The 16,534-nt window shown below is 45.7% G+C and overlaps 1 protein-coding gene across 5 annotated transcripts in view; it reads left to right on the forward strand.

The window, feature by feature from the left end:
* Positions 1 to 6,014: 6,014 nt before the first annotated feature.
* The window catches only part of TRIM67 (tripartite motif containing 67), a 40,080-nt gene continuing 29,560 nt past the window's right edge, over positions 6,015 to 16,534 (forward strand). For 3 of the 5 annotated variants that reach the window (XM_065834603.2, XM_065834605.2, XM_065834604.2), the window contains exons 1-2: positions 6,016 to 7,060; positions 12,921 to 13,016. In XM_065834603.2, coding sequence (XP_065690675.2) covers positions 6,161 to 7,060; positions 12,921 to 13,016 — 996 coding nt within the window. In that variant the 5' untranslated portion in view covers positions 6,016 to 6,160. Of the gene's footprint in view, positions 7,061 to 12,920; positions 13,017 to 16,534 lie in introns of all 5 variants that reach the window. The other 2 variants (XM_071806334.1, XM_071806335.1) reach the window with 2 other exon arrangements.

Genomic DNA, 16,534 nt, shown 5'->3' on the forward strand with positions numbered 1-16,534 from the left:
TAAAATGAGAAGGGGAAGCCTAAGGCAACCCCCTGAAACCTGTCAATCCAGGCCTCACTCACAATTATCTCCTTCATTTCTCCCAAGTGATGCTGCTTTCTTGGCTCCTACCCCTTGTTTATTCCATGCAGCTTCCATACCACTTGATTTTCAATGCTCCTGGGCAACATTACAATAAATAGAGAAGGTTTTGGTCAGACCCACTAGAACTGCATGTAAATTTTGTCCCAGTAGCTACAGACAAGGCAGATTTCACAGGTGTCCTGGTCTTTCAAATACATGTTCAGAGCATGGTTTCTGGAGACCTTATGGGAGGTTCTGATCTTGAGCTGCCTGTGGAATAGAAAAGAAAAGCCCATCTCTTAAGGTATTTATAGATCCTTTATGGCTCGGGGATATTTCCTCACTAGTTGTCTTTTGATAAATAACAGTAGCACTTCTTATCTTTTCTTATGTACAGCAAAGCTGTAGCAAATTTGCTTAGGCCTCCCTTCTAGATAAAAGACCTTTCTGTGTGAGTCAAAATGGATCAGGTCCCTAGCCCTGTTCACAAAATACTGCCTGCCCTTTCAAGGAGAAAATTCCACCACCCCCTTTAAGTACTTATTTTCTTTACATGTGGAGAGATTGCCACACGGTGGCAATTTACCTCCACTTTACAACTGTATATACAAGCATCTAACCCAGCCTAGCTTCTTTTCCAACTGTGCTTCTTTCAGCCCACCTTGTGCTTTTAGGAAACGCTGGCACCTCAATGTTGATCACTTGGTCTTCCTTTGGTTTTGTCAGAGGTTTTTGTCCCTCTTCTGTTTTCCCTCCCCCCCAGTGCACAGAATGCCATTACTTTTTCCTACCTCCTTCCAGTCTTCCTGCCAAAAGGGAATATTTGGACAAGTTTGGATTTTATGTAATCCTTGGCTAGTTTTTTTAAAAGCCAGATAAGCTTCTTTCCCTTACAGGCATGAGCGGGATGACCATGGGGACAGCTGGGGAGAGCAGACAACCGAGGCAGGAGGGGAGCAGAGGGTTAAGGCAGACTGCGAGTCTGTGCTCAGGACAGATTCCTACCACCCTCTCCTCTATAATAACCACACTGTGAAGATTCTGACCATGATCCCATCATCAATGGTGTTCTGAAATGGGTCCAAAGGAGGGCACAACTTCCTGCTCTCCTTTCGAGCAGCTGCTCAGGGTCCAGCACCTCTCAAAAGAGCAAGCACCCTTCTGAGGATGCTGCCTGCAGGTTGAACTGCAGCAGTGAAGGAAATGATCTCACTCCACTGCAGGAACAGCAATGAAGAGAGGGCTCCTCGCACAGCAGAAAAGCCAAGATGTCCTTGGAGTAATTCCAGGGCTTACAGGCCAAGGTATTTTTACAACATCACAGAAACACGAGTTCTTATTTCTCAAGAGTCCTGATTATAGGTTAGTGCCTTTTGTGCTTTCTTTTCAGTCCAAATTCATTAAGAAGTATTGAAACCAACCTCTTGCTGAAATTTGTCTGTGCCAACCTACCACTTTTTGTTGGCATATATGTGTAAAGCAGTATTTTCCTCTGTATCGAATTTCATTCATAGACTGCTGAAACAGATTTAGAAGTGTGAGTATTTGTCAAACAATGTTTAGAGTCAAGCATCATTTTTTGCCATTTAACCATCATAACAAGTATATACTCAGCAGACAGTCTGGATAAAATTCCATTGTATAGAATTGTCCTCTGTTGTGAATTATATTTTTTATGGCTGATTTATTCCTCTGACAGAGGAAATTCAATATGTAGCTGCATTTCTATTACAGATACAGTCTCTGCTAGTCAACAGATAAGCTTTTTATCAGCAGCCATGCTTCTGTGGCACTCTTCTGGGCTCCTGCCAAGCTCTGCCTTCGTTCATTTCATGAACAGATCAATGTGCAAACATTTGAAAACCCTAAGTAACAGAATAGCTACTTGAATGCATGCTCAAAAAAAAAAACCCAGAAGTAAACCAATTTCAAAACTGTTACACCTACATAATGTACCTAAAGTAAATCTACAAAACCAAGGAAAGAAGGCAAGGTGTAGCACATAGCTACCATTTCCAAAGCTGTCCTGCCCTGCAGACCATATATATCAGCTTTTCCTCTGAGCCATGGTGAAAGCCTACCCTCCCATGCATCAACTGGAGCTGGTAATGTTGAGAAGAAGAGTCTTGGTAAAGAACATGATAAAGAACAAGCAAAGAGGAGAGATAAGTGTGTGGTCTGTTGTTTGTCATGCGTCAGAGCAATGCCAAGGGGTGGGTGGGTGGGGGGGTGTGTGTAGCAAACCACACAGCCACTGGTTACTACTCCACCCTAAAATTCATAAATGACCAGCCATTGCAGCTGTGTTGGCCACAATGGTTGCTGAGGGCATCCTCCACTGATATTAAGCGCCCTGCATTTATAACGAGGCAGCAAAGCTCTTCATCTTACACCGCCACACAAGCTACCGGCATGAACCCAGCTGCATTTTGTCTTCTCTGCTCTTTTGAACTCTCTCTCTGTCCTTCTTTTTGCAACAGAACAAGTACCTGTGGAGATAAGATCCCTTTTTACTCTGTTACCCTTCAAACCACAGAATGTGTGCTTGGAGTGATGTCCATTAGCAGAAGCAATGCTGGAATACTGGAATCAGAAAGCTCTCTGTGGGGAAATAGCAGTGGTAAAAGAAAACTGAAGAAAGTGATGGGACTTGGGTAGACAGCTATTGAAGGAAAAAAATGAGAAAAGAAAGATGGAAAACTAATTGGAAAGGGATTAATGTGTAAGGGCAATATAAAATACAAAAAGGTACAAGAAAAGGAACAGAAAAATGCCCCCTCCCGAAAAAAAAAGAAAAAAAGAAAAAAAGAAAAAAAAAGATTAATCAAATCTCCTTACTGAGGGGTTGGAGGGGTTGTACTGCAACCTGCCTTATCTTTTTTTTCCTAATATAAATTTATAAATAAACTTAATTGGCTTTTTTCTTGTCGGGGGGACATAAAAGATGCTAATAAGTTCTTACAGAGGGTAAATAGTTTAAGGGGATGATACTAGTGATACTGAAGTATTAAAATAAAGATCAAAGCCAAGACTTCCAGAATAGGGTTTCTAGGTTATCCATACACTGTTATAGCTCTAACAGATTAAAGACTCATTTGAACATAAAAAGACAAAAAATCATAGCGATCATCTCCATTATAAAACTGGCTTGATTACAAAACATAGTAAAGTCCCGATTCTATCAGGCTCAGTGCTTTATGATTACCTCCATTAAAATCAGTGGGATCGACTTGGTGTGATCTGTTCCTCAGCAAGAGTCACAGTGTCCAAAGTCAGTCTGCTCAAGTTCAGTGTCATTTTTCAATGCTTAGATCATTTTATGTTCTGGCCTCTGGAGTAGTAAGGATGACAGCAGTGTTTTGACAGTTGACCTCCATCATCATCAATGCACTTACAGTTATATAGATAAATATTTGTCATCAGGAGGAAAATCTGTGCTCTGCAACCTAAACCCATCAGAGCATTGAGTATCGCTACAGTAGGTGCTAGTTCCACCAGAACTATGTGGTGCTGTGGGGATGGTGGTTTCTGCATTCAAACTCTACAGTTCCTGGGAAACAAGAGCTGTGCTGGGATCAGTGGGATAGTAAATGGGAGCACTGGACCACATAGATCTCCCTGCTCCCAAAGCCATAGCTCTCCTGGGCATAAATGTTTCAGACAAATTTCGAAAGCAGGTGAAAAAAGACCCTGAATGAAGTAAAAGTCACACCACAGTACAGATAAGACGACATCCCTTTTTGATCTCTGTTTCAAATGTCATCTTATGGCAATATGCCCTCAGGCCAAGTCAGGTTTGTGGAGAGGAGGAGAAAAGTTCAGTTTGAAAGAGTGTTTGTACTTCAGAGATGGTTTCTTTCTTGCCATTCCCCTCTGTAGTCAAGCACAAACAATTGTAGGATTTGAAATAAACTCTAGAGTAGCATTCAAAATAGAAATGTAAAATTCAGTATATTAGAACTCTGGAAGTTGGAAGCCCTGGCTAGAAAACATTTGTGAAGGGGAGCTGCACAGGTTCGGTGTTGCTACCTTTATATTTCCACCGCTTCCTGACTGATATACCCACTTTTGCGCAGATGTCTCAGACCTGATGCTACCATTACAGGTTATGATCACTGGCACCTTACACACAGGATGTGTAAAGAAAGAAAGCAGAAGTCCAGTAAAAAGCTACCATGCCATCCTGATTACCTTTAGGATTATGGCTTCCAACATAGGCATGAAATTTTTGACTTGAATTCACCTATAGGTCTGCAAGGAATGTTTAGCATACACCCGCTCCCACTGCTGGCAGATGGTAGAGCAGAGAACAGAGACCATGAAGATCACAGCATTCCACTCACAGCTTTCCCTTGCAAAGTAGTAGCATAAGGTAACTGAAATCAGTGGTGTTTCAGAACATTTCTTGCACTGCTGAGGTTTCTGGCTGGAAGTAGCCAGTCAGTCAATCAACTCTCAATCTTGGCACAGAGGTCACATAAAAGAAGAAGATACCTAGCCAGAAGAAAAGCAGGTTTATATGGGTCAGCTCTGTTTATTTTGTGCACCAGAGGACAAACCTGCCCCTTTCCCCCTTGAGCTGGGGAACTACAAAGCTTTAAACCCCTCAGGACTTTTTTTCCCCTCAGCTTGTCATGAGAATTGCTAGGCAAGATACAAGAAGGAACACAGTAGAGAGGAAAGACTTAAAAAAAAAAAAAAGGAACCTTTAATATATTCCTACTCTCTATCCCCATTCCTCCTTTTCTATGCTTCAACAGTTTTAATAATCTGGCAAAAGCAAAACCTGAAACTAGAAAATCCTTTCTTACCAAGTGTCACAAAATGCTCATAATATACTAAACAACATTATGATGAGAGATGATGCATTTAATATGTTCTGGGTTCGTTTTTTGGGTGGTTTTTTCTTTTTTTTTTCACTTGATGCCAGTTAGTTCTGCATTTTAAAATAGCTGCTCTGAAACAAGGCTGCATTTTAAACCAAACAAAAAATTAGGATCTGCTTATGGAACTGAAGGTAATACAGAAGTGGCTTTTAAACAAGACAGATGAATAAAATAATAATAATGATAATAAAGCAGTGAAATCACTTTTGTGTATAATCTCTTCACTATGAAAACAAACCACTGTTACATTTACGCTAAGCATATGTAAACAAAACAGATGGGGGATTTCCCACTGCTGGTTTCTTTCTTCTAAGGATGGTTATTTTCAGTTCATAAACTCTCAGCTGTCATCCCTGATTTATCTTCGCAGCACATTTCTGTTGGGGTTACACAGCTAGAGCTTGGGCGATGCGGCACGTCTCCCCACTCGCTACACTCTCCCGCCCCTTCCAGCCACAGCGTTTGTAACCAGGGTTCGTGTTTCTCTCTTAAGCCCTTTTTCATTCTTCCCTCTAACAGACCCTGACGTTTAGGGCGTATCGGTTGTGCTCCAGCATGGTGAGATCCGTGTGAAGGAGAGGCACCCTCTTAGTTTGTTGGCAAGCGTCCTCCTTTCTCCTTTCTGCGGGGAGGGGAGAAAGGGCTACTAGGGATAACTAAACCCCGCCTGCGTTCAGCTCGCTACCCAAACAATGGCTTTATTTAAACATATAAAGATATCGTTGGATAGAGATCCTTTAAAAAATGTTTTCCGCTGTCCCCAGCCGTAGAGAGAGCGATCACTTATTTGCTGGAAAGGGCTCCTCCCGCCCCTTCCTACTCCTGCCCTCCCTCCTCCCCCCGCCTCCCTTCCCCATATATTATTACTCTATGCTCCAACGCCAGAAGAGCCTCACGGCGGTTCCCGCCCGAGCCGCGGCTGGGACTGAGGTTTTCGCCCGCCCCAAGCAGCCTCCAGCGCCGGGAGGCTCCTCCGGCCGCGGCCCCGGCCCCGACACTGCCCGGCCCCGCCGCGCGGAGCTGTCTACCCCAGCGGGTGCTGAACGGCCCGGCGCGGCAGCCGCGGCCGGAGCCCTCCCGGCCCCGCCGCGGCGCCCGGAGGGGAGGTAGGCTGCGAGGGGCGTCGCGGGGGATGGGGGGAGCCGGCGGCGATCCTGCGCCGCCCGCCTGAGCCCACCCGCGCCCCGCACGCACAAAGCGGCGCCGCGGCCATGGAAGAGGAGCTGAAGTGCCCGGTGTGCGGCTCGCTCTTCCGGGAGCCCATCATCCTGCCCTGCTCGCACAATGTCTGCCTGCCCTGCGCCCGCACCATCGCCGTGCAGACCCCGGAGAGCGAGCAGCACCTGCCGCCCCTGCTCCACCCGCGAGGCCCCGCGCCCCCCGCAGCCGCCGCGCCGGGGCCGGGAGCGGCCGCGGGCCCCGCCGCCTGCCCGGACTCGGAATGCGCGGCCGGCGGCGGGGACCACGCGGACAAGCTGAGCCTGCACAGCGAGACCGACAGCGGCTACGGCTCTTACACCCCCAGCCTGAAGTCCCCAAACGGCGTGCGGGTGCTGCCGCTGGTGCCGGCGCCCCCGGGAGCGGCAGCGGCTCCGCGGGGCGCCGGCCCCGCCAGCTCCTCCCTCACCTGCCCGCAGTGCCACCGGAGCGCCTCCCTGGACCAGCGGGGCCTCCGCGGCTTCCAGCGCAACCGGCTGTTGGAGGCCATCGTGCAGCGCTACCAGCAGGGCCGCGCCGCCGCCGCCGCCGCCGCCAAGTGCCAGCTCTGTGACCGCAGCCCGCCCGAGCCGGCCGCCGTGTTGTGCGAGCAGTGCGAGGTGCTGTACTGCTCCGCCTGCCAGCTCCGCTGCCACCCGGCCCGCGGGCCCTTCGCCAAGCACCGCCTGACGCCGCCGCCCGGACAGCCGGGCGCCCCCGGCGGCGACGGCAGCGGTGGCGGGAAGGGGGCGGGCGGCGGCCGCAAGGTGCCGACGTGCGCCGAGCACGACCTGGAGAACTACAGCATGTACTGCGTGAGCTGCCGCAGCCCCGTCTGCTACCAGTGCCTGGAGGAGGGCAAGCACAGCAAACACGACGTGAAGGCCCTGGGCGCCATGTGGAAGCAGCACAAGGTGAGTCCCGTTGGCCAGCCAGGAGAAGCCGGGGCAATGCTGGGTCCTGGGATTTGTTCATCCCAGGCCCCTGACATTGGGTCGGAGTTTGTGAGACATAAGGCCACTTCACGTCCAGCATCCTCACAGACTTTTTTCTCTTGGCTTGGTGCTCTTAGGTTCTTTCCTGACTACTCAATGACCCTGCACCCTCTGCTCAGGGTTAAAAACCCCACAGATTCCCTCCCATGTTGGCATCACCTTATCTCAGCCAGCAAGTCTCAGCCTCAACCAGGCCTCAGATACCTGGGATTAGTGAGTCTGTTGCACTAACTTGTTTGCTTTCCACAGGATCCTTGGCCATCCTGCCCTCTTGCAGAAGGCAGCAACTGCCTGTGAGGAGACAGGGTTATCATTCCTTCCTTTCACCTTGGACTCAGTGGGAGCTGCTACAGCCATTTCCCAACAAGTGTCAATGCGGGAGAGTGGCCTAGAGCCACCTGAATGTTTTAGAGAGGAAAGCATGATAGGGAGGATTACAGGACATGATGTCGTCTCCTGGGCCTCAAAGAGGTCTCCCCTCCTACACAGTTCCCGAAGAGGCCAGGAGGAATCACTGGAGGGACCTTCATGATGAGTAAAGAATTGTAGAACAGATGGGGTCTGGGGACAAGTAAAACTTTTTCTGATTCACATGATGTCATGGTCTGTCCAATTCATGCTCCCCTGTGAGCCCCCATGGGAAGACCTCAGAGCCAGCTGTTCTACAGCACAGGCAATTTGCCGAGTTCTAGTAGAGCTGCTGGGTCACTTGGCCACGCTCTCCTTCTTAAAAATAAGACTTTGCAACCATTTGAATAAAGAGCAAGACATGACCTTAGAAGTTTCTTGCTAAGAAAGGTGGACCCTGGACAAATTATGAGTTTAAACGTATAAATGTACAGAGGGGATTTCCAATACCTGAGTACTGAGAGCGGTGCTTTGGAGCTTCCTGCTGTACTGGGTAGAAGGGACTTCCCCCAGGGTGGTGCAAAAAGTGCTTGGCCAGCTGTGCTGGCCACAGGATTCCCTTCTCACACCCTGCTACAGTTAGCAGTAAAGGGAGAGGACAAAATCAACATTGGCCTCTTCATCCCTGGAATGGATGAAGACATTTGGCAAGGCAAAAACCTCACTTTTGATATTAGGATTAAAAAGAGATGCCCCTCAGGGTCATCTGCATAGTTTGTCCATCTGAGAAAGACAAACTTCTTCAGTGCATGTTTCAGTTTGAATGATCCCTGCCAAGGGCTCAGCCGTCTCATTGCTAAGGTGACAGGTGTTTGTGCAGAGAAGTTCTCCTGGCCCAAAAGGAGCAGATTACAAATTCACAGCTGTTGCTGCTTATGCCAATGGCAGAATGCACTTCTGAGCAGAATTATTTTAACAAGCAGGGACTGAGTTCACTGTGCAAGTGTGGTTGATGTTTTGGGATGTGAGAGACCAGCTTGTGCTGTATTATAGAGTTCCTTGAGTTAAAACTATTTGATGCCTTTTTGAACAATGTGATAAACTCTGGTGTTACTGAGGTGCACAATTAGTCATTTTCTTTCTTTCCTACTGTCAAACATCGTTAAAAGCAAGAACAATACCCTGGTGGTTTGTATTTTACTGCATTTTTTTTCTGCGAATATCACCGAATGTGATTTTTCTCTGGATTTACAGACTCAATTAATATGGATGTTCTAGTGAAAGAAAAAAAAATACTCAAAATCAACTAATTTGGGGACTCCAAAATTGTGCTCTTGTGAATATTATTTTTCCTAGAACAATGCACTTGACAGAAGATAAATATAATGGAACCATATAGCCAGGGAGCCTAAATCATCAGCTCACATTCATTCAGCTAAATTGTTTTGGAATTAGATATTTCTGCTTAGAAATAGTTCTCAGATACAGCAATTTCTAGAAGTTTATTACCTATAGTTACTTTGGCCAAACCATAAATTACTTACATTGAGTGGTGTGCCAAACGTAATTCAAGCTTTGTGTGTTCTCTCCAGGTGCTCCAGGTGTAGCTGGTAGAGGCAGCTGGAAGGGCTTGTCCATAAGTGTCCTTAGCCCAGTAAATTTGACAGATTGACAGTTGTTCACCATCAGCTGATAAGCACTTGCTTAACTCCTTCTAAGGCCAGTGGCTGGTATTCTTCATCTAAGAAAGGCTGCCAGAGCTATTTCCCTGCCTCTCAGGACACAGTTTCATCCCACAACCACAGACTTCAAATGTTTTTTCTGCTGACTGTAGAACTGCTTTTCCAGACCACTTCTGGATCAGCCTTTTGTTCAAACTGTTTGACTACTTCTTTGTCTGGGCCTTGTATAGGGGTTTAGTGGCAAATTACAGAATATATGGACTTGTCGATACAGTGCAATGTAAAGTGCATTTGCCCACAGCTGTACTGCTGGCATGAAAGCTGTACTAGATTGGTTGGCCTGTGTTAATGGTGCAGGTTTCCCCTTTACTCTGCTGTACATAACATCTCCTGCAGAGGAATTAAAATGGTGTAGAATAACATCAGGGCCCCAACGGCATAGATCAGTGTAAATCTATTGACTGTGTTGGACTTCATAGTATTCACTTGCGTGAACTGTGCATCTGGACTAGCAGTTCAAGGTTTTTAAGTAAAACTGTATTTTTAAAGTCTACTGCCAAAGTTAAGTCCTTTTAGGTCTTCATTGCGAGAACAATGTCACTGTTGCCAGATTTAAGTTGGTATGCCTTTTGACCTACCAATAGGAGGAATGAGGGTGGACACATTTCAACTCTGGCCATTTGCAATGGTTGTATATATACCAAAATACTGGAAAAAGCCACAGCTGGAGAGGTCTGTAAAGGCCAGGCAGGCAGGCAGTTGAAACCAAGTGTTGGATTCCAAATGTCTGGCTAGAAGAGTTGTGTTCCCAAAAACATGAGGGCTGTTTCAGGATTCAGCACGAGGGTAAGCTTATCTAATCAATAGTTAATCTACTGCTAAAGAGAGATGGAGAGAAAACAAGTTAAATGAGTGTGAATTGTTCAGTTGAAAAAGGATGTTGGCATTATCTGGTTCATTTTCTAAAATCAAAGGAAGCATTGGTCTTCCATGCCCATCTGGGTTTAATTACTCACCCTCATTATCCCTCTGTTCCTGTGTTTGATAGAAGTAGAAACTTGGTATCCATATCCAGCATCCATATTTTTGGTTGCAAGACCAGTTATTAAAGATTGCACCAGGTAGAATACTGTTTGACATGAATTATAAACTGTTGCAGTCAACAGAGCTTGTAACGTTTCAGTAAATATTTCTGCAGCACAAAAGATTGCTCTGAGTGTACAGGGCATTTTTCATGGCTTGGTTGGTCGACTGAGGGCTTAGTCATGTAACTCCACTTGATTTTAGCATGACTGAATTCCACTGCTTTGTAAGGTATCTTTTACAAATGCTTGGAAAAACAAGGCTATTATCTCTAAGTGGGTTTCACAAATGGAGATCTGGTCTTCTCCTTGGCATCATGCTGCAGTTGTGTTAATGCAGCCACAGGTTTTAATGAACACGATTTGCCTACAAGCCCTTTGAACGAAGACATCGCATAGTTTCTACTGCAGCTCGTTGCAATGGGAGCTGGGAGCCAGGTGTGACTGTGCTAATTGCCATCGTACATATGCTGGTTACAATTCATCTGCAAGTGATTCAGTTTTCTATAGCTGCTGTGATGCCCACATACAGCTTTTGGTTCTTCTTATCTGGTGAAATGCACTGTGAAATGACTTGAGAGATAAGTCAGATGTTGGAAGAGTGGAAGTTGTACTTTTGTTAGGACCAGTCATTGGTTTTCATTTGATAAAAAGGAGCCCTTGCCTCCCTGCTACAATTTGGTCGAGCATGGCAGAGCATACCATTCTTTTGCCACCTATGTCTTTCTCGCTTGCTGCACAGCCACTTGGTCATATGCTGCTTCTACCTTGTCCTGTGCCAGCTTGACAAACCAAAGGCTCAAATGTGTCTTGTGGATAGAGAAGAAAGTGCAGTCAAAGAAGGATGAGGTTTTAACTCTGGCAACCACAGTCAGCCTGTGGAGAGCTGATCTGAAGTCCCGATAGGCTGTTCTGATAGAAAATAGAGACTCTTTCAAGGACTTACAGCTTGGTTCTGTGACTTCAGATACCATTGATATAAAATACAAATTTTTGTGAAGTGTCAGGAATTTGTGTAAGATAATTTTGATATTCAAATATTAAGATACATACACAGCAATGTACCTTTGCTACAAATGAGTTTTAGTATATTATTTTATATTGGTTTATATTATTTTATATTATTTTCCAATTTAGCACTAGTGCTGAAACGGAAAAGTTTGTGTGAATATGAGGGAAACACAGTAGGATTGCTTTGCAGTTCTGCCCCAGCTCCCAGTGAGGGTTTGTACCTACTCGGCGCAGAGCTGCACGGGGCTGGGCAGTGCCTCTGCCTGGGCACTGGGCTGTGAAGTGCCCAGGCCAGCTGCCAGGCTCTGCTCGCTCCTGTCCTGCGCCAGTGAGCCAGCAGAAGAGGAGGATGAGTAGGAGACACTCAGGCAGGAGGTAAGCTCCAAACTTTGACATCCTGAAGAAGGGAGCTGTGTGCCCTTTTCAGGGATGGAGTGATTTACTTTGCTCCAGGAGCAAGAGTGAAGCAGAGAATGAGTGGTGACTTACTTAATTTCAGTTGGGTCTCCTCTCAGAGGCTTGTAACCTTTGTGCCTTCCTACATACAGGGCTCTGTCTCAAGACACATTCTAGTCCCAAGGAAACAGGAGGCAGCAACCTTCTGAAAGCCTGATGTTAGCAAAGATACTTCATCTTCCCTTTCCTGATGTCAGTTGCCATATCCATTTGGTGAGGATGGGCATTGGCAATCTGATAGTTGCCCAGACCGCCTGAGGAGTAGACCCATGAAGAGAGTGTCTGACCTGCAGGACACTCCTGACGAGACCTCTCTGGTCACTCTGCATTATGTCTGCATGGAGAAGTAGTGCTGGATCTGGGCTTGCCATGGGCTGACAAGCAGGGCAATATGTGTTCTGGAATCCCAACTGGGCTTCCAGAAGCTGCACTGGGGCTGCTCCGGTGAGACTGTGGTCATTCTGGGTCTGCTGGGGGCAGAACCACCATTTCCTTCCCATCCTGGAAGTGAGTTGAGAAGCTTTTGTTTTGGTTTAGAAATCTCAGGTGCCAGCTGAAGAAAGGTGAGGTTAGATCTTCAGTGTGGACTTACAAAAGACATGTTCCATATGTCTCACCAGTCAAAAGTTAGAGGAAAAGTTTGCTCCAACTTTTCCAGAAATATTCACCCTTTTTTTGGCTTGGAGCATGGGAAACTGGAGCCCCAAAGGGACATTACTATGAAGTCTGAAAATGCAGAGTTGTCTTTGAAGTCCTAGTGTATCTCAAGTTTGGTAGGATCTAACACACTTATAAAGAATTCAGGCTTTGACAAAAAATAAAATTGCCATTTTGGAAAGCACTTTGGGATTTTTCAGCATGACAGATGCTACTGTCTAAGGCTATTATCTCCTTATATATGTAGGTAGCTCTCTTATTAAAAGGTATTTGACTTACCGAGTCACTGCAATAAAGTAGAATGTGCAGACACAATACTTGACTGCCCCCACATGCATATTTCACCTTTATTAAATCTTACTACAATTAAAATCTTAACTATTATTTTCTAGCACAAACACTCGGCACATGTAAGAATACATGCAACAGCAAATAAGCCTTTCAGCACATTATTAATCATCAAACCCAAGGATTAGTAAGAAACACATTTGCATTTTATCTCTCATTTTTCCTTTATTTTTTTCCTCTTTTTTTCTCTTTCAGGCACAGCTGTCTCAGGCTTTAAATGGTGTTTCAGATAAAGCAAAGGAAGCTAAAGAATTTTTGGTTCAGCTGAAAAATTTATTGCAGCAGATCCAGGTAACTGTAGAATATTAGCTGTTTTGATAATACAGTAATCAATAGAACTGAGTGAATAATTTATTTGATGACTTTGTCTCCTGTGCCGTTCTCCTCTTTCCCAGAATCATCTAACCTTTCTTGAATGGATTTGCTAGGCAAAATTATTCATCAAATAATGCCTGCAAGCCCCTCTTAGCTTCTAGATTGCTTGCTGTTTATTGCAAGAAGCTGATACTCAATACTGGACATCTGAGCTGTGTTGATTAGTATTTGATTGAATCCATCGGTCATGCTTCTGGGCTCCTTCCTGACTGTGATTGCTTGAATTGGGCATTTAGGATAAGTTCTCATTTTAACACATTCAAAATTTACTGCTTGTTTTTCATCTTACATTTTCTAAAAATGTACTTGTTTCTGCACCAAATCCAGTCAACCTGTTTATTAGAGTATTTTTAGGAAGTCAAAAAAAAAAGAAGAAAGAAATTCTGCTAAATTAATGTGGTCATTTATTGAAGCAGAAGCTATTTTCATGCCCCGCTTTAATAGCCGTAAAAGGGCTCATGGTGAGTGCAGTAATTGAGGGCACAAACCCCAAACATAACAAGTCCCATTTTCAACCAAATTTAGACTCATCGTTGCTGGAGGTCTGATGATTCTTAAGGTCCTTCTCACCCTGCAGAGTGTGGCTCTAGTTTGAACTTCACAGCGCCCAGGAGGGGACACTGATCCGCAGCAGCAGTGCTCTGTGGCATTGGGTTTTCTATGGGAGATACATCATCTGCTCTGCGATCTGCCTGCTCTGCTCCTTGCCCATCTTTCATCAATAAGCAAGTCCTGTTCCTGTTACTAAGAGAAAGCCACAGCAGAAGTTCAAAAATCTGTATTTGGTTTAGAATTTAATCATTAAAATTCCACTTCACACTCCAAATGATGAATTTGTGCCCCAAATGCTGCCCAGGCTCTCAGGTTGCCACAGGGAAGCAGAGCTACCCGCCCTCACAGTCCTTTGCGACCAGGTGGGGAAGGGAACAAAGAAAGACTGGGAAACTGGTAAAAAAAGAAGGACATTTAACTGAAAGAAACCGGTGCAAAGCCACCAACTGGCACCTGCCACATGCCAAGTTTTAGGCACAGCGTGAGGTTTCTCTCAGCTGACTTAGCCTATTTAGAAATTATGTAGCTCATCTAACCTAGTCATTTCAGCTGCTTTCGTTGCCCAAGGAGAAGGACAGGTCCCTCTAGAGAGGAGTTCTTCCTGTAGGTATGAACAGCTATTTTAGGATGAGATAACTCATCCAAAACAGTAGACTATCACCAGTCTTTTCTTGAGTCACCTAGCTCCATTAAAAGTGTATTTTTCCCTCCTGAAACCTAAAGGTGGCCTATTATGACTATTATGACTATGCTGGAAGATCCTTTAATGTGTTATATTAAAATAATTGCCAAATTGCTTTGCATAAGGGAACTGCTACAATTAGATCAAAAGACAGAGCCATTTCATTGATACTGCTCATTGCTTAAAATGCTAGAGGATAACTCAGAAGAGGAAATTGTACCCAGCAATCGCCCTCTAGCATTTAGGCATGTCTGGGCTCAAAGCTAAGTCTGGCCCCCACATGTTGAGCCAGCTTCCAGCATGAGTCTGAGTGAGAACACCAGATTTCAGCAAACCAAAACAGCAGGACTAATCAGCTGCATATGTATTCCTAAGTAAAACAAAGCTGGGGCACAGCTCTGAGATGATCACCCAAACACTTTAACCCTTAATGAGCTCCCTGGCATCGTTTTCTCCCATGACAAATTATACTCTTCCCAGGTGATGCTCAAGCAGCATTTGATGATGGCACATACGAGGGAACACTCCTGGTAGGCAGATTTGGTACAGCCACACTATTTGAGGGGAAAGGGTTTACATGTGTATATTGGGTTTGTGTGGCAAGGTTTTGGTAGCAACGGGACCACACGGGTGGCTTCTGTGAGAAGGTGCTAGAAGCTTCCCCTGTGTCTGATAGAGCCAATGCCAGCTGGCTCCAAGTTGGACCTGCCTCTGGCCAAGGCGATGGTGGTAGCACCTCTGGGATAACATATTGAAAAAGGGGAAAAAAAGCTTGCACAATTGCATCTGGAGCAAGGAGTGAGAACATGTAAGAGAAACAACTCTGCAGACACCAAGGTCAGTGAAGAAGGAACGCAGGAGCTGCTCCAGGCACCAGAGCAGATTCCTCTGCAACTCATGGTGCAGACCATGGTGAGACCAGCTGTCCCCCTGCAGCCCATGGAGGTCCATGGTGGAGCAGAGATCCACCTGCAGCCCATGGGAGACCCCATGCTGGAGTAGGTGGATGCTGGAAGGAAGCTGTGACCCCCTGGGAAGCCCATGGTGGAGCAGGCTCCTGGCAGGACCTGTGACCCCATGGAGACAGCAGCGTGACAGAACAGCTTTGGTAGGCACCTGCCATCCAGCCAGAGTCAACCCACCACAGTGTGTTGTGAGCTGATGTGCACCTTTGGTGTCTGGAACAAAAAAAAGACTTCTTGGACTGTTATTTGGAGGGCAATAGATGTAACCACTGTGCATAGATTTATACCCAGGACCATGCATCTCAGAGCAGGTTATTTCTAGTAGAAGTCTTGTGATGATTGCCACACACAAACACACAGACATTTACCCCTCAGCAAAAATGTCTTTAAAATGTGTGTATACACAAAGGAGTGAGCAATATGTACATGCAAACCAGAGACCCATCTGCACTCTTCATCTCCTCTCTGAGTTTGCTGGAGCTACCAGGAACTGTGCTTTTATCTTGCCTGGGGCAGTTTACAAATTCATAATCTGCTTTTCCCTGCTTTGCAGATCTTGTTTTCCCCTCTTTTCTCCTTCCCTTCTCCTTTCTGAGGTTACTTTTAAATCTCTTGGTCTCTTCAGAAGCTGCCTTTTTCTCATTGCCCCTGTTGCTTCCTTGCTCCTCCTTGTTACTGTCATTATCTGATTTTCACATTTTCCCATCTGCTGTAACAATTTCATCCTTTCTCACTTGAAAGAGGCATATCGCCAAACACCCCATGTGATGTGTGAAGAGAAAATGAGGAGAGAAATGATGCACTACAGCCGTTGACTGATTCAAGCTCTGTATGCAAACCAGCACTTCAAGAGTAGCTGGATGGAAACAAGCTTAAGAGGGAGTTGGGTGTGATAGAAGCCGAGGAGGGAGAGACGCAAACAGGAAGAGTCTAAGACAAACCTGTGAACAGTAACTGAGCCGTCTGGTGTCTCTCCTCCCACCCATCTTGCTGGCAGGTCTAGGACTGTGGGGGGGTCCTCTCAGGGAAGAGTGACCCTGCATCCCTCAGCTGGAGAACAGGCTGCGTGGGTCACAGTGCGAGAAGGGAATACAGTGCTGAAAATTTTCCTGTCAAAAGAGAGAAGATAAAGCAATGAACAGAAAAGCAGAGGAAAGCATAACCAAAAGAGCTAAGAGATAGTAATGAGTAGGGGTGTGTGTTGGCTTTCCACAGAGATGCTTCTCCTTCAGCAC

Source organism: Patagioenas fasciata, chromosome 3 (assembly GCF_037038585.1).
Source record: "Patagioenas fasciata isolate bPatFas1 chromosome 3, bPatFas1.hap1, whole genome shotgun sequence".
Taxonomy (NCBI): domain Eukaryota; kingdom Metazoa; phylum Chordata; class Aves; order Columbiformes; family Columbidae; genus Patagioenas; species Patagioenas fasciata.